Source organism: Chinchilla lanigera, unplaced genomic scaffold, assembly GCF_000276665.1.
Source record: "Chinchilla lanigera isolate Chin_1 unplaced genomic scaffold, ChiLan1.0 scaffold00038, whole genome shotgun sequence".
In the NCBI taxonomy this organism is placed as follows: Eukaryota; Metazoa; Chordata; class Mammalia; order Rodentia; family Chinchillidae; genus Chinchilla; species Chinchilla lanigera.
The window spans coordinates 2,535,312-2,555,726 of record NW_004955439.1 but is presented as its reverse complement, the minus strand read 5'-3'; the positions used below and the strand labels follow the sequence as shown (position 1 = coordinate 2,555,726).

General features: G+C 36.5%; 2 protein-coding genes across 4 annotated transcripts in view; one reads left to right on the top strand and one right to left on the bottom strand.

Moving 5' to 3' along the window:
• Positions 1 to 7,375: 7,375 nt before the first annotated feature.
• Positions 7,376 to 16,262, top strand: Tbpl1 (TBP-like 1; the record flags this gene model as incomplete). The annotated part of the gene is given in 6 exon segments (XM_013517403.1): positions 7,376 to 7,554; positions 9,558 to 9,640; positions 9,802 to 9,865; positions 11,760 to 11,863; positions 11,954 to 12,048; positions 14,358 to 16,262. Coding segments are annotated over 6 exon segments (561 nt in total). The 3' UTR covers positions 14,438 to 16,262.
• Slc2a12 (solute carrier family 2 (facilitated glucose transporter), member 12) overlaps positions 16,217 to 20,415 on the bottom strand; it is a 57,071-nt gene continuing 52,872 nt past the window's right edge. For all 3 annotated transcript variants that reach the window (XM_005390509.2, XM_013517402.1, XM_005390508.2), the window contains one exon: positions 16,217 to 18,579. In XM_005390509.2, coding sequence (XP_005390566.1) covers positions 18,426 to 18,579 — 154 coding nt within the window. In that variant the 3' untranslated portion in view covers positions 16,217 to 18,425. The remainder of the gene's footprint in view (positions 18,580 to 20,415) is intronic.

Genomic DNA, 20,415 nt, shown 5'->3' with positions numbered 1-20,415 from the left:
GTGTCTATCATACCTCCGAGTTTAAATTAACTCTTTCAAGTTTTACACTAGTGACACAATGCGGTGCTTGCACATGTATGTTTGATTTATTTCACTTATAAATATCTCATTCTTTTAAATTAGCATTTCCTAGATTACTGATACACTTTAGAAACATACATTTCTAAAAGCAAAGGACTTCTGAATAAATAGCCCCAAGAAAAATGTTGATAGGAATTGAAATTTTGTTAGAATCAAGGAATAATAAAAATACATTTCCAACTTCAGTCACACCTGAAGTCCTGCGCTACAATAGCCTTAATGTTCTCAAAAGAAAAAAGTTAAAAACTAAAGTATTAAACATTCAATCTAAATACTTGCCAATATAAGAAATAAGAATGAATAAATCTATAGAGGAAATGGTAGACATAGACAAATAGTTAAATAAGTCAGAAATCAACTGGTGATAGTTTATTCTCTGAAGTAACTTACCAAAGTAGAAAAAACTTTCAGCAAGATTGAGAAAAAGAAAAAAACAGGGACAAATGATAGTAGAATGAAAAGGGGTTATACTGCAGCAGAGCGTTTAAAAGATTAGTAAGAAAACCATGAAGAATAATATACTTGATCAATTTAAAGATTCCAAGGAAATAGGAAATTTCCTAGGAAAACAGCAAAACTGACTCAAGTAGAAACAGAAGACATCAGTTGTCTGAAAAAATTGATCTTTTAAAGATCTATTCAACAAGAAACAAGTCCATATAATTTTTAAATAACTTTTTCTAAATGGTCTTCCAGAGAATTAAGGAAAAAAGAAAAAAGAAAGACCACCCTGACTCATCTGATATGTCTAGTATAACCAAATTGGACAGTACAGGAAAAAAATCATACTGGCTCCTTCTGCTTACGAACATACGTGTGTCGACCCTAAATCAAGTAGCTAACCAAACCCATCAATTTTTTTTTAAATATCATGACTTAATTGGGTTTCTGGATGTTATATATGCATCTTAAATTTTAAGAGAAATATATGAGAATAAAGAAATTATAGTAGAGGTTTACCAGAAGGTAGGGATGAGGATTTGATTTGGGAGAGCTGTATGGGGGAGATATCAGTTGTAATGTTTATTTTTGAAGTTGAATAGATGTTCATTGTTATATTCTTTTTGCCCTTTTGTATATCTTAAGTATTTCATATGTAGTGCTATAGTTAGCAGATCTGTCTTTTGAGTTTAAATGTCATTTCTAAATACTATTTTTTTTTTTTTTTTTTGGTGAGTTGCTTAATTTCTTGTGCAGCTTTACAGACTAGGTTAAAAAACACATGAAATACAGTGTTTACTTACTGCATAACCATTTTCATCAATATTTTGTTAAAAGGGAAGAAAATGGTTATTAGCTCACAGGAAAGAAAATGACTGTTAGTTCTTTCACATTCATATGAAAGTAATGGAAGCTGTGCATAACAAATTTTTTCCAGGTCTAAAATAAAAAGAAACAGTTTTGCTTTCTAGGCATATGACAAGTTTCATACAGATACAGGGTTGAAACACTGGGTTATTATAGCATTCATTTGCCAGATAATAATTGAACATTTACTCTTTGCTAGATACTATGTTATTACCAGAAATCGAACTCAAGACCTCACCCTTGCCAGGCAGGCGCTGCACCACAGAGCTATCCCTGGCCGCAGATACAGTGTTGAGCTGTGGCCTTGTAGCCCCAGGAGCACCACTGCAAATTTTTTGAGAAGTGCATTATCATGGATATATAACACCCACATTTATTTTCTAGAAATACTTCTGTTGATGAATTATTAATTTTAATTTTATGAGTTTTATTAAACTGTATGCTTAACAGGAAAATATCAACAGAATAAAATATTAAATTTTTAATATGTAATGAGTGTTTAGAATAAACTTCAACATAACTGTTTACCCTGCTTACAAGATCTAAAAATAACAGCAGAAATAAATTCCTGTGTGAACTACAGTGAACATACAAACAAAACTCTACCACAGAAATACTTTACTTCAATTATCACACCTAAGGCAGTCTTCACACATGACAACAGCGTGTTCCACACACAAATCTCGCTTACACTGACAGCATGTGTGCATAGCTTTCCTTTTCTATTTGGTGGGCCATACTTGTCACCTCTCTTGTCTTTGGTCAGGAGTTTCCTATTATATTGTACAGTGTCCACTTAGCAGGAAAAAGAATTATCAATAAAATAAAGTATCGAATATATACTTAGTGTTCAGAATAAACATCAGCATTTTCTACATCAACTGTTTGCTATCTAAATTTTAAAAAATAACCGCAGAAATAAATTCCTGTGTGTACTACAATGAAAATACAAATAAAACTACTACAGAAATAATCTTCAGTTATCACACATAAGTTAGTTTTCACAAAACAGCATGTTCCGTAGACAAGTATCACTTACACTGACAGCACATGTGTTTTGGTTTCCTGTCTTCTTTGTAGGCTATACTTGACGTCTTGCTGGTCTTGTTTTCTTAGGTTCTTGTAATATTTCACCTATCTGTTCACCAGTCTGCTCCGCAATTCTTTTGAGGAGTTCTTTGAGCGGATACATACTGTTCTTCCTCTGTTGTAATTGATTATTTGTGAATTCCAGTCCCAAACCTCTTAAGAAAATTTCTGCCTATTTTGTGCTTGTTACTGTCTTTGTTAACCTATGAAACAATTTATGTGTGACATGTTTAGAATTGAGTAAAACACAACCAATGTTCAATCCTTTATGTTTCGAGTGACATAGTTGCTGCATAACTTGTCAACAACATCTACTCTGCCTTTTGTCTTCTTGTGAAATGTGACCATTTCTATCTTCATTTGTGTTGAGAGCTCACTATCAATGTTTGTTTGTTTTGGTACTGGGAATTGAACTCAGGACCTTGTGCTTTGCCAGGCAGGCGCTGTACAGCTGAGCTATATGCCCAACCCCTGTTTGTTTTAGAACTCACTGTGTAGCATAGGCTGACCTTGAACTCACACATTCCGCCTGCCTCAACCTCCAAAGTACTGGGATTACAGGTGCCACACCTGGCTTCACTTTCAGTCTTATCACCACCACCACACTTGGCTTTACTCTCATGATGTAATGTTGGCAGTATTAGTACTGCTTTTTCTTCACCATATAGGAGGCCAATGTTGCTTTTCTGAAATCATGAAGATTGTACTACACATTTCTTGATTGTGAACTTGGAACATTTTTTCAGGAATCTTATTAGCTTTGTTCTGACAAATAGTTCCTCTGCTGGTCAACTGGTGTTTTTTAGCAAATGTAACATCAGTGGGTAACTAGTGAACCAATTGCGGAATGTGACATTTGGGCTATTTTTTTGAAATAGGTCCAAAAACTCTGTTCACAGTGTCATATAGTTTATTACCACATGGATGAAAACCTGGTGGCTGAGTTCCATGATAAATTTCTGATCCCAAGGTAGAAAATGTCACTGCATCTACCAGGGCATATACTTTTATAGTGTATTTGGAAGGTTTATGTGGCATCTATTGCCACAATCTTCAACAACCACGAAATGATGAAAATTGTTTCTCAATTTTTATGTATTCGGACAGTGTATAAATTGCTTGACAGTTCAAATTGAAGCTTTCAAACAGTGAGCAAATAACAGCCAAATTATTGGACTTTTTTTTCTTTCTTGGTGGGTCTTTTTGTTGTCAAAATGTAGGCGATTTTGAAGGAAACTAAATCTCTTGAGTGTCATTATTCTAGAATCTCAATGCCACATCTGTCACTTCTCTATAAATCCTTTAGATTCTGACAGTTAGAATGATGAAGTCCTGCTGTGAATTTCAGGCTTTTGATTTACTTAGTGAACTGTCATGATAAATATCTTTCTGAGTATTACTATTGATGGATAGCTGATATTTTACTTGTATTTCATTATTAGCATATGTCAAATCATCCTGCAGCATGTGGTCCACTACAAACAGTGTCTAACATTGAGTCAGAGTGTCGCATTCCATCCAGTAGGTTTCACCTCTGGCAAGAACCTAATAGCATTTTCCAACCTAATTCTAACTTCGGATCCTAGTAAGCGTGGCCATTTTGTAGCATTTTGCCTAGTCAAATATTTATTTACATTACTGTTTTCTTCATCATCATCTGAATCAAGGTCTTCATTCTCACTTCATCTGTCGTATCTTGCTGACTTCTTTGGCTTATGTGATCCAAGTCATTGGTAGTCGAGTCACTTGACAACTCACTCTCAACCCTCTCCCAAAGTTGTAAAAGCAGATTTCCCTGTCATATTGTTCTGAATTGGACCAATTCAACGTGAAAAATTAAAACATTTTAATAAAACACCCCCCACACACACACACACACACATATATACATATATACATACACACACAAAAATGTAGCACGGCACATAATGTGGGTAAATCCAATGAATCTTTGTCCAATAATCCCCCTGGTAGATGTAACATTGACACTCTGACTCAGTGTTACACTGTGACACATGTACACACCTTGCCATTGTTCCTTGTACCAACTGGGTAAACGCGAAGATTGCTTCCCGTATTCTCCCAGTGCAGCTACTGAGATGCACAACCGGCTGCCCTAATGCTCGAGTACCTGTTTTCATTAGAAAAGTATGGTACGGACATCTGTGACCCTGTGTGAGGAACCAAGTGATAGACCCTTAAGACATGGTCTTTGACCGCAAAAGCCTGGCACTTAGTAGAGGAAATAAACAGATGTTTAATTATAGGTAGTATAATAATCAGAGACAGTTTGGAACGTTTCTTCCCTAGTAGAAATTAGTTTCTACCATCTCTCCTGTAGCTATTTGTTGGGTTGGTTTTTTTTGTTTTGTTTTGTTTTTGGCGGGGGGAGGTGTTTGTTTCTTGTTTATTGGAATGGAGATTGAACCCAGCCAGGACTTTCACATTGAGTACAGACCCCATCTTTTTTTTTTTTTTTTAAATTTTGAAACAAGGTCTTGGGTTAAGTCACTAAGTTACCCCAGCTGGAATAGAACTCAAAATTGTTCTGCCTCAGCTTCTCGTAGTGCTGCAATTCCAGAGATGCACCACTACACCTTGCTATTTTAATTTAAACAAAAGTTACATGTGTGTATTTACAGGAATAATTTAAGCCTTTTTAATTACTCATATTCATGTAGACCTTTTTAATCCCACTAATACATGAATTACACTTAAAACTAGAAGAGAATAATAGGCCCTCAGCTGCTTTGTGAAAATTGAAATTAATCTCTGTCACTGGATTGCTATTCTAGTTGGCCTGCTTAAAAAGGAATAGTATGTATACTTTTAAGGAGTGAATCTTTGTTAATATGTAGTACTATTCTCTATTTTAAGATTGCAAAAGGATTTTTTTTCTCACACTTACAGAAAAAAGTGATTTCTTTGATGTAGGGTGCCTTTTTTTTACAGTACTGTTTTTTCCTCTTGTATCTTTGAAAGTATTTTGTTGAAGCTTGTTTGCCGGATTACTTATCTGGAATATGATCAGGTAATAAATTAAGATGAACTATTTTCATGACCTCATTCTTAGAATTTAAGTTGCCAAACCTTAGAAGTAGTTGTCAGTTTTGAGTTAATTTCAAGGCTTCTTTGTGCTCACAAAGATTTCCTTATTTATTACCTTGTCTTATTTTTACCTGATACATGTATTGTCTCAGGCAGTTCTGTGGCTTAAAACCTCGAATTCATAAATCTGAGTCAATTTTTTTTTTGGTACTGGGAATCAAACTCAGAACCTTGCGCTTGCCAGGCAGGCACTTGTGCCACTGAGCTATATCCCCGGCCCTGAGTTGATTTGTTCTAACCCACTTCGTATTTTAAAAAATCTGTCATGAAAGAGTAAATTTGGCCCATTTTCTTCATACAAAGTATCTCCCTAGTGTTTGGTTCTTGTAGTTTATCCTCAAGAGAGATGCAGCAGCAGGGATTAGGTTGGGCTGCATATAATACTAGGGGAATTGATTTTTTTTTTTTTTAACACACAAGACCTAGAATTAGGAAGTGCAGGGATAGTAAAGAGACTGACACCACCAAATGCCGTACTTTTATCTAATTGTTGTGCTACTTTCATGTCATTATCTCATGGTCAGAATGAGATAATGACCTCAACTCTAGCGCTCATGTCTCATGAAACTCCTGGCGGCAAGAATGAAGGACAGAAAGGCGAAGAAACCCTTGCACACCTAGTTCATTACTCTAAGCAGGTGTCCCAGAAGACAGTAACCATTTCATGTTACATTGCTGATGAGAACATAGTCATGAACATAGTCATGTAACCACTTGGCTAAACCTTTTGTCAGAGACCTAAAAACTACAGTATTTTTGTCACATTTGCACCAAGCCAGGCACTTGTGTCCTGCTCATAATGAAGAGGAGACCAGATGTTGGGGTAAACAACTGAGAGCTTCTACATCATAGCTTTTTCATAGTTTTTGAAGGAAACTAGCAGAATAAATTGCAGTCTCCAGGTGGCTTAATTGTGCTATAGTATAATCATGGGGAGCAATGCTAAGAAATCTGTGCTCTGCCTCTTAGTTGATGAATAACCACTGTCACTTACTGTGTTATTATTTCCCAGATATACGTGCCATGTACTTTTCATACATTACTATCGCTGCTTCTAAGGTGCTGGGGATGGAACCCAGAGCCTTGCACTTTTAGCACTGAGCCTTCCATCGAGCTGCACCATGCCTGTCGTACATGATTTCGTGTGCTGTGTTACGTACTGTGCATCACTGTGGTAGGCTCGGTCTGTTCCATGTCACAACTCAGAACAGAGGCACAGTCCCCCTTGCCACCTCTGCCCCACTCTTGTACGTAAAATGATTTGAGGCTGCTCAAATGTTCGCAGGAAACAAAATGACATAGAGATAAAAGGGAAGGTAAGAATGTAAGTGAGAAAATATGAAATTGGGGACCAGTTGATACACAGAATTGAATATTATATGGACTTAGAGGTGTGAAATCTTGATCTGATTTGTTACTTTATGAAAAACTACAAAGCGGAAAAATGAGAAAATTTTTAAAATTTGTATTCTTGCCGTAACTATAGTACACCTGCAACACGATGGTTGTAAAAGTGGATAGCAGGAGATAAGTCAGACAAATTCTTGCCATGTAAAGATTACTTACTAGGTCGAGGAATGAAAGATGCAGATTTTGAGGGATGTCATGTGGCGTGTTACTTTCTTTCATGATGTTTTCAGTTTTGAGAAAAAGGGGCATGATTGGATTTTGAAGCATTTGAAAAATAGTTTTATGTTTTACATTTTTATGTCCAGATTATATGTGCAAAATAAATCAACAGAACATCCAAGTTTAATGATTGTGTTTTTGTGTGTGTTTTATTTCTCAGGATGTGAACTTCGTGGTGGGAAGCTAAGTTTTTAAACTACCCCAATGGATGCAGACAGTGATGTTGCATTGGACATTTTAATTACCAATGTAGTCTGTGTTTTTAGAACAAGATGCCATTTGAACTTAAGGAAGATTGCTTTGGAGGGAGCAAATGTCATTTATAAGCGTGATGTTGGAGTAAGTGTCTGCATTTGTTCTGTGCACTACATAGTACTAAGTTTACACTGCTGTGAACGATACTAAAATATATGCATCCTATAGACAGTTAATGAGTACCTTAGCCTGAATTGATCGTCCTGGATACAGAAGTGAGCCCTGTATATGCAGTCCTTCCTGTCATGGAGGTGACAGATATTGGAGGAGAGAACTTAACCTGAGTCCTCAAAGAACTAAATCATTGTCAGGTGTTCGTGTTGTTGTTTCCTCAATTCTTCTGAAGTGAGGAAAGGGATTTATATACACTTTCATGTGTATTTATTGAAATATAATTATACTTGAATGATCCCCTAATATGTTATCATGTTTGTTAATTGTTATGCTCGTTATTTAGCCAGGAGAGATGGATTTCATTTATCAATTTGCTAAAAAAAAAAAAATAAGGTTCGTATCTCAATCTGGTATTTAAAATTTCAGTTGTTTTAAATTTCTAATCTTTAAAATAAATGCCTTAGTAGTAATGAGTAGTAATAAAGCCTTAGTCTTTTGAGATTAACATTACAAATGACAGTGAGAATTGCTGGGTTTTTATAAACCAAAGATTGATGAGATTAAATATATATTTTATACATCTGTTACAAAAGTTAGCAGTGTATCTGAAGGTTGTGTTAAGCTCTACAAATTAGGTTCCTGTGTATACTTAGGTAAAGTGTTCGAAATTCTTAGTACTAGCAACCGAGTTACAGTGAATTAAATTCAATTAAAATTTTCATTGATCCACAATGCAAGATTTTCAGGTCTATCAGTAATACCATTTTCTCTTTGAAAAGAAAAAAAGAATAAACATGTCTGCTGAAAAGTTGTGAAAGGAAAATGCCAAGCACTGTGTTGGGAAAGGAAAGCATGGTGTGAAAGGAAGTAGGTTTTTTGGGAAGGGTGACTGAAAACTCCTGAGTTGATGGACGAGTTTGTGATGAGAGACAAACACAGTATACATTCAGTCCGTGTTTCTCACTCACTTACATATTTTAATTAAAATACAATCTTGATCTTTTGCAAATTTTAAGGTTTCCCAGATTAAACAATGTTTTACTTTGATAATATGGTGTGTGACAATGAAAAGGAAGAACTCAAAATGTAACAAGTTTTAAGAAGAAATGTTGTATTCATTTTCATGTTATTTTATCTGATGGGCATTTTTGTCTTCCTTACATACAATGAGCATGTAATAAATATTTCCATAAATGAAAAATTGCAATGAAAATTTAAGTTCCTAGATTATCTTAGACCTTAGTCTTCAGCCTATTTATACTCATCCGATAGGTCCTTGCATTCTAACCCATAGTTTAAGCTGCTTTTCATCTCCAAAGAATTTCAAATTACATCTCCAGCTCCAGCATTTCTCCTAATCTTGGGATTTCCATGTGGAACTTGAGTATATGATAGGCATCTCAACTCCAAATGTAATGTAGTGGGAGTACCCTGAAGCAGAATAAAGCACGGTAGAAATTAGACAGTGAAAAGAGGAAAGGATTTGGTGGGGTATCAGGAAGGGCTTCTCCCTGTGGAGATAACATCTGGTAAGAGACCTAATAAAATGAGAATATTGAGTGGAGACTTTCAAATGGGAGTAGCAGCTACTGCCAAGCCCCGGATGCACGAACAAGTTTGTTGTGTGTGAGGATCCATGCCAATTCCAAAGGTGTGGCTGGAGTAGAATGAGATGTTTGAAATGTTTTTAGACTTGCAATTTATTGATCCCAAGTACATTGTTGAGAGATTTATATAGACTTAGTTTTTTAATTAATGAAAAGTTCTTGGGGGTTAATTTTGTTGTTTGTGTTGAATGTTGAATTTGATTTTGAAATGGATAATTTGGAGAACAGTTATTTTTACCATGGATCAGCTTGGAGTATTTAGACATTAATAGGGTCACATAGAACAGAACTGTATGTGAAAAATTAATACTTACTAAATAATCAGATTGGTTTTGTTTTTGTTTTGTTTTGTTTTGTTTTTTTCAGAAAGTATTAATGAAGCTTAGAAAACCTAGAATTACAGCTACAATTTGGTCCTCAGGAAAAATTATTTGCACTGGAGCAACAAGGTAAAGTTACCTGAGTTTTTAACTTTTGTTTTTTCCTTTCTCCCCATAGAAAAGACATTCCCTAGACTGGAAATACAGTTATACATAAGACTTGCTGTGTTCCTCAGTATAAAATTTACATTCTGTGTAACTGATAATCTTTCTTTTTCTTTAAAACATAGTGAAGAAGAAGCTAAATTTGGTGCCAGGCGTTTAGCCCGCAGTCTGCAGAAACTAGGTTTTCAGGTAACATTTCTAAACTACAAATATTCAAGGATTTATTTTTGTAAAATTAAAAATTTTAATTTAATAGACTAAAGAAACCACCACAGGAATTCTTATCATTAAACGTTTTCTGGAGTTTCAGCTTTTCAGTGGGAAAATTCAGTAACAAAACTTGGTGATGAGGGTATTTATAAAAGTTCTTGGGTTTTCCCCAGATTTCTTTCCCATAAATAAACTTGTTTCTTTTCACATTAAATGCCTTTTCAACTTCTTAGACTCCTCCCCACAAAAAGTTCATTATTATTTCAAAAATGCCAGGTCAGATTGTTGAGCGTGGGGATGGCTGTTGACATGGACGCGCTGAGTGGTGAGCTCGTGCGTGTGTAAAGTGACTGTCGCTGGCAAGCCAGCCTTTTCAAATATGTTACTCAGCACAGCTTTGAATGAAATGATGATGAATTTGCTAGGTCAGTTGTAAATGTTGAGTGAAAGAGAAAGATGAAATTTGGTCCAGGTGAGATTTGGATGCCCTGAGTGGCAAGTTCTTACATGTGTAACGTGATTACTGCTGACGAGTCAGTCTTGTCAAATATTTTGTTTGACGAGTCAGTCTTGTCAAAATACATAATGTATTTTGAATACATTATTACAGTGGACTTGTAGGTCACTTGTAAATTGTAAGTGAAAGAGAAAGATGAAGTTTGGTCCTTGAAGCTGGGCGTGGTGGCGCACACCTGTAATCCCAGCATGTGGGAGGCTAAGGCAGGAGGATCATTGCAAGTTGGAGACCAGCCTGGGCTACAAAGTGAGCTCAAGGCCAGCTTGGATTGTATTGGTCCTTGAAGAGATAGGCCAGGCTCCTTGGGATTTGTATAAACTGTGGGAAAAGTGATGGGAAGTTAAGTTTGTGTCAGATGACTTCAGTCTCAGACGTAGACATGCTAAACCTACTGGTCTTGGCGCTTGAAGAGAGTGACAGAGCCTTGAGTGTCACCTTGAGGTGATGTACGTGTTACTACTTGGTACTTTGGCTTTGTACAGCTTTGGGCAAGTACTGAGTCGGAAGCCAGCTCATCCAGAATTCTGGTTTTAGGAGGAATGTTGGAGAAGATAATGAGATAAAATAATTGAAGATGTTGGTTGGAATGGCTAAAGTTACTATTGTTCATAGAACATTATTTTCAGCCTTGGGACTTCTTAACATCAGAAGTGTCACACAAAAAAAAGCCTGATTAGTTAAAAATATAGTACTATTACTTCACTCCCCAAAGTAAAATAAACATCTAACTAAACTTATTCTACTTTCTTGAATATAAGAAAACACCTGATCTGTGGAGCCCAGTGTATACTCTGTAACTGACTATCTAGAGTGGCAACTTTTCCTTATTTTTTTTTTTTTGTCTTTTTTGAGACAGGGTCTCGCTATGCAGTTCAGGCTGGCCTTGAGCTCACTTTGTAGCCCAGGCTGGTCTCGAACTCGGCAACAATCCTCCTGCCTTAGCCTCCCGAGTGCTGGGATTACAAGCGTGCACCACTACACCCAGCTTATACTTTTCCTTTTTGACTTTTCTAAAACCATGTTTTGATATTTTTGGTGATTTTTTGGGGGGGGGAATTTTTATATATCCCAATTAAAGTATTAAAATTAAACTATATATAAGATTCTAAAACCCAGATGAGGTATATATTTTTTGTCATGAAAATACCTCAAGTTTTACTATTTCAATGAAGTTTTTGAGCTTTTTTTTATTGAATTTTAGCTTTTCATACATAACAGCTTATATTACTAATCCATGCATAAGAGTGTTTTATCTTGTTTGCTCCTATTTAAGGAATTAAAACTTAGTAAGGATTGCCATGATGAGCAGATTTTTTATTTCGAAACGATTCATTAAGTTTTACTTCTTTCCTAAAGGTAATATTTACAGATTTCAAGGTTGTTAACGTTTTGGCAGTTTGTAACATGCCCTTTGAAATCCGTTTGCCAGAATTCACAAAGAACAATAGACCTCATGCCAGGTGAGTCTTTAAGAATCAAGATGACTTACCAAATTTGAAATTATCAGTCAAGCTATAAATATTTATATTAATTGTGGCTTTTTAATACAGTTATGAACCTGAACTTCATCCTGCTGTGTGCTATCGGATAAAATCCCTAAGAGCTACATTACAGATTTTTTCAACAGGAAGTATCACAGTAACAGGTAATCTATGATACTGAAACCAAACTCATCCATTATGGGTTTAGTGATATAAGACATCCCCATAACAAGATAGAAGTAGTGTCTACATTGTTCCCTTCAGTTACTTATGCCCTTAAAGGGAAGTAAATGCTGTGACTTTTTAGCACTATAGATTAGTTTTACCTGCTTATGTACTATTTGTATTGCTTATCTATAATGCACTATTTTGCGTCTTCTCTCATTTGTGATTATCTTGTGAAATTCATCCATATTTTTGTGTGTAGATCACTCACTCATGGTTATGTAGTATCCAGTGTAAATGAACTGTCCATAGACATTTGAGTAATTTTCAGTTTGGAGCTATTGACAATATTCTAGTATATCCAGGTGTGGTTGTGTACAGCTTTACTCTCCGTAGTGTACTCTGGGTAGGCTAAGGCAGGAGGGTTCTAAGTTTGAGCCCAGCTTGAGCAACTTAACAACTTTAGTGAGGTCTTGTCTCAAAATTAAAAATAAATGAAAGGATTGGGGATGTCGTTCATTATAAAGGCCCTAGGTTCAATGTCTTAATACTACAAACAAAATTTATATATATCTGCATAGTAATGATTATAAAAAGTTATGATATCTAGCATTTAAAGTAACCAAGAGAAACCCATTTTACTAACTTCACAAGGGTTTCTACATAAGCAAGATACTCAAATATAATTTGGCATCTATTGTATGTTTATTATATTCTTTGAATCGTTAAATGTTTGCAAGGAGTGGCTACAGAAGACTAAGTATGTGTATTAAACGGTGGCATCAGCATGTAGGATGATTTTTAAAGATACTGAGTATAAACTGCGTAGAAGCACTGCCTAAGAGTCAGGTCCAACCTTAGGCAAAATTGTGTTGAAGAAAATTTCTTTAGTGGCCTTGAATTTTGCTCTTTATTCCCTCACTTCTTAAAGTATTATAAAAACTGACACCTTAAGACTCCTAACATATGAGCTTAATTTTTACCTATCCCACTTTTTTTCTGTCTTCCTTGGGAATTTTCAAAACCAATTGCCAGGATCTCATCTGAATCTTAGAAAGATGTCCAAAAAAAAAAAGAAGACTGGGGTGGGTGTCAAGAGGTAGATGGGGGAAGGGTAGAGGAACTGGAGTGAAAAAAGGAATTAAAGTGTCTCAATTTACAGATAAATTAAAAAGAATGAGGATGCGGCTCATAATGTGAGTATCCTGTGTTCAATTCCCAGTACTGAAAAAAAGGGGGGGGGGAGGCGACATGTGTATTAGTGAAACCATTTCTACTCAAAATTTTATGAAAATCTTTTTGAGTACTTCTTTACTTCTTTTTAGCTATTTAAATGAAAATTATATCTTTACTTTTTTCTGTTGTAAACTAAGTTTACATGTATAGACACTAAAATTCAATTCCTTATGTATTCATTCACTCAAATTCTAGCAGGTTTGTCACCTAGAGTCCCAGACTAGAAATCAAATGTAAATAGACAAGTTAGGTGGCTAAGAGTTGCTCTGAAGCTTTTCATGGGCGCATGGAATTAGGGGTAGGAGAGGTCAGGCAGCAGTTTGTCCTCCTTGAACCTTGGTGTCATCGCAGTTTGTGACGTAGCCTTGTAGACAGGGGCTGTCTCCAGAAGTTGAAGTTGCTGTTTTCAGAGGGATGGTCACGGAGTGAACCGGTGTGGAGAGGAATTTTTCCCCTTACGGCAGTGGCACAGGGATGATATTTTTTAAAAGTTGTTGCAGATTTACATGGATTTATTCATTAGTAGCATCACCTCATTGCCTTGTGCTCTTCCCCGATCACTAACTGGGTAGTCCGAGGGTAAAATGACCACATTAACACTAAATGATCTGCAGGGCATTTTAGGCCATATGGTGTAAAATTTCCCTAGCCTCATTGTTTCTCTCTGCTAGGTTTCTTCCTGCTCCTCTGAGCCGTAGCTGTAGTCCAGCCAAGAGCCAGGCGACAGTGAGCAGGGGACAGTGAATGGCTACTCCCATTTGTTACTCTTCCTGCGGCAGACTCTAGTGCCTCCTATTCCTCTTCGTGATAGTGCCGCTGTTAATGGACTGTACTGGTGCCCTGAAATGGTGTGAATGATGTTTTGTGTTTCAGATTGTCCAGAAAAAAGGTCATATTCTCTTGGTTCCTATTATGATTCCATGTGTGCTTACATACATGTAGTTTTTAGTTTTTCCCTATAACCAATCAGCTTGGTATTCTAAGCCAGGAAAATGTTTTTAACTCTGGGAAAGTTGTTTTTCTGGTGCCCCCCTTCCCAGCCCGTCTCACCCCTTCCTCTTGTTTGTTTCAGGGCCCAATGTAAAGGCCGTGGCTACTGCTGTGGAACAGATTTACCCATTTGTGTTTGAAAGCAGGAAAGAAATTTTATAACTCATCCCTTGCATTGGTTAGAATCTCTAACCGAGCACCTTTTAAAACCTGCTGCACATTGGACTCAAAAGGAAAACTGGACCAACAGTAATTGAGGAAATAGACTCTTTTATTCACTCATGGCTACAGTGTAAGCGGCGGTCCCTTTGGATTTTATTTCAGTCTTCGCTGTAATATAAAAAGGAAGTTTACAAGACATGACATTGCTGCTTTTACAAGAGGACATTCTATTTATTTTCGCAGTAATTCTCATGTCCCCATAAGCAGAGCTGTCACAGTGTGCACTACCTTAAATTGTTTTATTGTCGTCATTGTTATTTTTTCCAGTTTGAGCTAATGTGTTTCATTTGTGAATAGTCTTTTACATTTTTGTATGCTGAATATGGGCACCAAAGAACCTGTAAAAGTTATCTTTTCAATTGAATGTGCACAAATAAAGGTTTGGAAAAAGATCTCTCTTCATATCCATTCTGTAACTTTTACTCCCCATTTTCTATTTTAACAAAAATTGTGTTCCTAATTCTTTTTTTAATCTATGCAAGATTAGACTTTGGCTAAAATGTGTTGGCTTCTTTTTGAAGTGTATTTTGTATATATATGCTACATGTGTATAGTATCTTTTCATGCTCTGTTACCAAATATAGAAATTTTTTCTTGCAAATTAGAAATTAAAACATGTATATAAGCTCTAGGGAACTGGGATAGAACTTTATAGATAAAGGGTAATGTTTTATGTTGCTAATTTAATATGATAGAAAATGTTAAATAACTTTTAAAAGTTAAGAAATTGTAGTTCTAAAAAGAGAAACCTCTCACCCACTTGATGGTTGTGAGAAAGAAGCTGTGATAGGTTGTACCTATATATCCCTTGGTTATTCCGGAAAGACTCAGCTGTAGTTGTAGGGAAGTGATCAAGGTTCTTGAGTGATTCATCTTAAGTTGGTGCTCAAGGCTGTAAAGGGTCTCATCAGAAATTAGTGACTTTGTGCTGTTTTTACAAGAAGTGCCCACAAGCTGCCTCTGTGCCACAGTGTAATTAAAATACAGTTCAATTTGATTTGAAAGCCATTTTCCAAGATCTATGTTTCCCCTTGCTGTGTCTTATTTAATGGAGCTAAAAATGACTACTCAGTGAATGGGATTGCTACTCTTAATGTTTATACTAAATACCCAGTGATGAAGCACTGTCGTCGCTCCTGCGGGAGCCCTGCAGTAGTAATACAGGAGCAAGCAGTAGTTGTGTTCAGGAGTTTGCTGTAAACCACAGTGACTTCACCTAGAAATATAGCCTGTGTAGAGTCAGATTAGCTTCTCAGTAGAAACTTACTAGAGACAGTATTCCAACACAATCTTCCATGAAAACCCGAATTACCAAAATGTTTAGAAAAGTAAAACCTTGCAACATTTGAACCTCTGTATTTAAACCATTTTCCTTATCATAGTATAAAATGTTGAAAATCTAACTTCAGCACTGCACTCAATAGTACATAGGATTTTGTTTCATTTTATCTTCATTCTTCTCAAAGCCTTCCCCTTACTCTGCTTGTCGCTCAAAAGTAGAGGTAAAGGCTAACTTTGACACATTCTTGTGAAAAATTTAAGTGTGACTTTTAGACTTTTATTTTTTTTTTACACTTGTGTTTATTTGCTTCATTTTTAAGATCAATAGGAGAGATAAACCCATAAATACAGATAATAAAAATAGATTAAAAACAGTTATAGGCAGACTTTTTAAAAATTTTGAGATTTTTCCACTTAGTTTTAATTGACAGTAAGAAGGTGAACTCCTGTTTGGAGTGTTCACAAAAAAAAAAAAAAAAAAAAATAGGGAAAAAACGTAATTATATAGCCAAGGTACAGATCCAGATGTAACATTTTCAGTATTCAGATGACTTGAAAACTGGTCGGTAGTTCATGGAAAGGCTTTATCTGAGAGGAGAGAAAAGACAACTTGTTTGGGGCTAGATCCAGCCACTGCATGCACACCCCGGCAGTGTCCATGGGGGAATCCTCTACACAGAACAAAGTTGGGAAGATGTGAGTGTGTTTGATGTCTTCTGCTGGCTTCCACAAGTACTGTACATTTTTTTAATAAATAAAAACTGTGAATATATACATATAAAGTATAAGCACTCTCCCCTTTTTATTTTTGCAAATCAGTAAGCTTCATTTGGTATGGGGAAGGGATGGGTATTGGGTAAAAATTAATTTGAAGACAAAATTGTTTAGTTATGCATGTGGGATAATTTTAAAAATATATAAGAGAATGTTGAAGATACTGAAGCTGAAATCATTAGGAATAAACCAGCTAGGTTTATTTTTTGCCCACTTACAATGAATAGTCAAACCAAGAAATAGTTAAAGAAACATAGAACAACATTGTTAAGTATCTTACAGTCTGTATGTTGCTTACCAAAAAAGAAAAAGTTCATATTGATAAAACCAGTGTTGAGTTTTAAAAAGTTTGGCATATAATTCCACCAAAGATCCCCTTAAATTAAATTGATTCTTTGTTAGAACACACATTCGCTTCTCTTTCCAAAGTGAAACAATGCGTGTTCTAACTTGCATACAAAATGTACTGTGACAGAATCAAGATCTCAAATCTGCTTTTATCATCTTCTTGCCAACATTAATTTGGATAATGCAGTTCAAAACTAGGGCTTTTAGTCATTCTCCTGAGTCTTTGATATTATCATTTTACTATTGCTTACGGAGGCATCTTTCCCCTTTGTTGTAAGGGAATGTACAGTAGTGGGTTGTGTTCCTTTATGTCAAATTGGAACAGTTAGTTAAGGGCCAGAAAAAAATGCCAACCTATAGAAGGGATTTGGCTCATAGAGTTTTTTTCTTCAGCTTAGTCATATTTTTTGAAATTTTTTTTATATTAGGTTGGTCATGGTCTTAATTTTTGTGATGTCTGCCACAGTTTATATTAGTAATCTAATAGGTTACTATTTCGATGGTTCAAGATTCTTTACTAAGGATTTTCTATGAAAGAAGAACACAGAGAGTGAATTCACCAGATGCCTAAATGTCACTTATGTCTACATTCATCTGAAAGTCAGCATCGATTAGTCTTTGTGCCATAACCTGAGGTAGAGATATTCCTGAGGAGCGGGAAGAATTTCAGGAGACCGCGATTACCGCAGGTCGCCATGAAAGCCTTCCAAGGAGATTATTATAGGTTTAATAATTTACATCGAATTGCTTAGAAATTTGGATAATCTATGGCATGACTCCTTTTCTGATGGTTTCCTAACAGCGCCTTCTAAATAAGTGTGGTTCTAGAATTTTCAAATTTATCTCTTTAATCACTAAAAAAAAAGACAAAAAATGCTTATTTTTCTCAAGTAGTACAGAACTGTTTAATACTTTATACTATTAAAATGAAATCCATAAAAGTTTATTTTGCATTGTTTCACTTTATAAAATAAGTTGCATAATCTTTCTGGAACTGTAACTAGGAATTATCACTAAAATCTTAGCCAGGACCCTGTCCTAATCTAGCACGGATGTGCAATTAAATTGCCCACCTTGTGTCCCAGTTACTTGTTATACAAGCCCCAGTGCAAGTAGTGTCTTAGTGGGCAAAAACTAAGCTTGTGTCCAGAACACCTGTGTCGCATAAAACTGTGACTGGTTTCATACAGCTGTAGTTTAACGCCAAGATGGATCTCGTTGCAAGGACTTAATCTTTCAGAGGTGGCTGCGCTAAAAAGTACACAGTATTGAAGCAGCCAGTTTAGATTTTTTTAACGCGCTGTCCTACTCAGAATAAGCAAGAGTTGCTTAGGACCTTGTTCCTCAGCTACATTTTGAGGATCCTTTAAGGGAAGAAGGAGTTAATGGTTGTCCTTGTATCGGAGTGTCCTCTTCAAAATAGCTCAGTGACACTGAAGAGAGCATGGCAGGGACAAAAACGCACAGGTACAAAGACACCCTGCAAGCGGTCTGTCGTTTCAACCTTCCTGATGATTTGAGGCCTTTAGGTCTCTGGAGAAAGCTGCTTTGGTTTTCCCCCTTCACATAGCTTTTTACACTCCAGAAGCTGCTCTTGGGGTTTGCTTTTTTGAAGCTGTGCTGGCACTAATTCTTTTCGGTGATGACTCATAAAACAAATGTTGTTTTTCACATAGTTCCTGAAAGAGAAAGAAGCACTAATGAAAATGTCATTCTTAGTTTATACTACTTGGAAAAAAATGTGCAGGCTATTATCTTAAAATCACCCTGGAGTTTTAATGTAGCTATGCAAAAACACTTTTATGGTGAACCCTTAATGTAGCATGAAATTCAGTGTATACTACAGATCCTGAATCTCATGCAAAGGGAAAGGTGGGGTGTTTTCTCAGAACCCAACCATAGCAGCCCCCTGCAGGCTAAGATCCCAAGGGTAGTATTGCACACAGAACTAGTCAAGGCTGCATCTGAAATCCTGTTTCATTTGCTTCCATTTCTCAGATACCACCAGTATGCCTATATTTGTATCTGTATATCCAGCCTTCTGCATTATCTCATCACTTCTGCTTTAATAAATTCTATAGCATTATTCCCATCAGCATAAAAATATTTTACCTTTATTAAAATGGGGGTTTGTCTTTGAACCTTCTTTTTGAGATTTTTTTTCTACAATGAACCAGTGAATGGAATTGTGCCATGGTGAGTAGCATGGATGGAGTGGATAAATATTCCTCCTCTCAGAGAGCTTACATTTTCAAAGGAAACAAGCACAGAATTAACGGAAATGCTAGTGAGACATGTAATCGGGAGAAGAAGAATGTCTTAGTTGTGGGGAGGGATTATACAGGTGGCATCTCTAAAAGATCTGACATTTATTCAGAAACTGGGATGAAGTTCAGTAGGAAACTTGATGAAATCCAAAGAGAATTGCAAAGTGGGAACAGGAACTGGTTTGATACTTAGAAGAATCTGAAGTCTAGGAAGGTACATTTAAGATGGGCAGTGTTGCAGCTCTGGATGCACGCGTGTGTGGTGTGTGGGTATAATCCCGTGGGAAGTGATGGCCCCGTCAGTGCACATGTGGAAGCACTGACCTTTGCACCAAAGCAATGTAAGTGGTGGGTGTAGATGTGGGTGGATTAGTAGAGCTCATGGCAGAGGATGAAGTGGTCTCTTTTTATGTTTTCTCAGTGAAACGAAGTCACTGACAGGCAGTGTAGGAGGCCAGTACATGTGACACAGTCATCTTGCAAAGTGAGGGAAATCACCTCGCCAGGGAACTGCTGTAGGCTGCAGGACATTTCTAAAGACCTGCTGGGGATTTACTTTCATAAATTTGAAACAAGACTTGTCAGTGTGGTTGAATGTTTTCTTCAGCCATATTTAGCTCAGGCACAGGGACAAAATAAGCTAATAGTTGGCTTGAAGTTTTTCTGAATGATGGAGACAGGAGATTAAAAAGAAGGGGACAGATATGCAAAGGAGTGGCCTTGGTGGTGGTCATGGAAGCCACGCAGGATAAGAAAAGTGGGAATATGGGTGATGGACACCCAAGGGCTCTCAGGTCCTGAAGATTTGATGAGGTGCACAGGCTCTTCAACCTGCTGCGTCCTCACTTAGCAGACGCTAACTGACAAGCTTGTGGTCACCTTCCTCGTCTGTACTTGGCCTCTCCAGTCTGATTCACTACACCACACTGTATACAACGAGCTTCAGTTATTTGCCAAGGGCTTGTTCTGGGTCCTGGCAAAAAACAATGGACAAAATAACCAAAATTCCCTGCCCTCAAAAAATGTAATGAGAAGAGAATAAATCAAGTAAAAAGGTAATGAAGCAAGTGTTTGGGGAAGAATGTTCCTCAGTAACATACTGGGGATAGTAGTAGTATGGTCTGAAGGGAGGAATGAGAGTTGAGCACTGGATTTAGGAGTGTGAAGGACATTGGGATGTTAAAAAGGGACATCGCGGGCTAGAGATACAGCTCAGTGGCATAAGGTCAGGAGACAGGAGATTAAAAA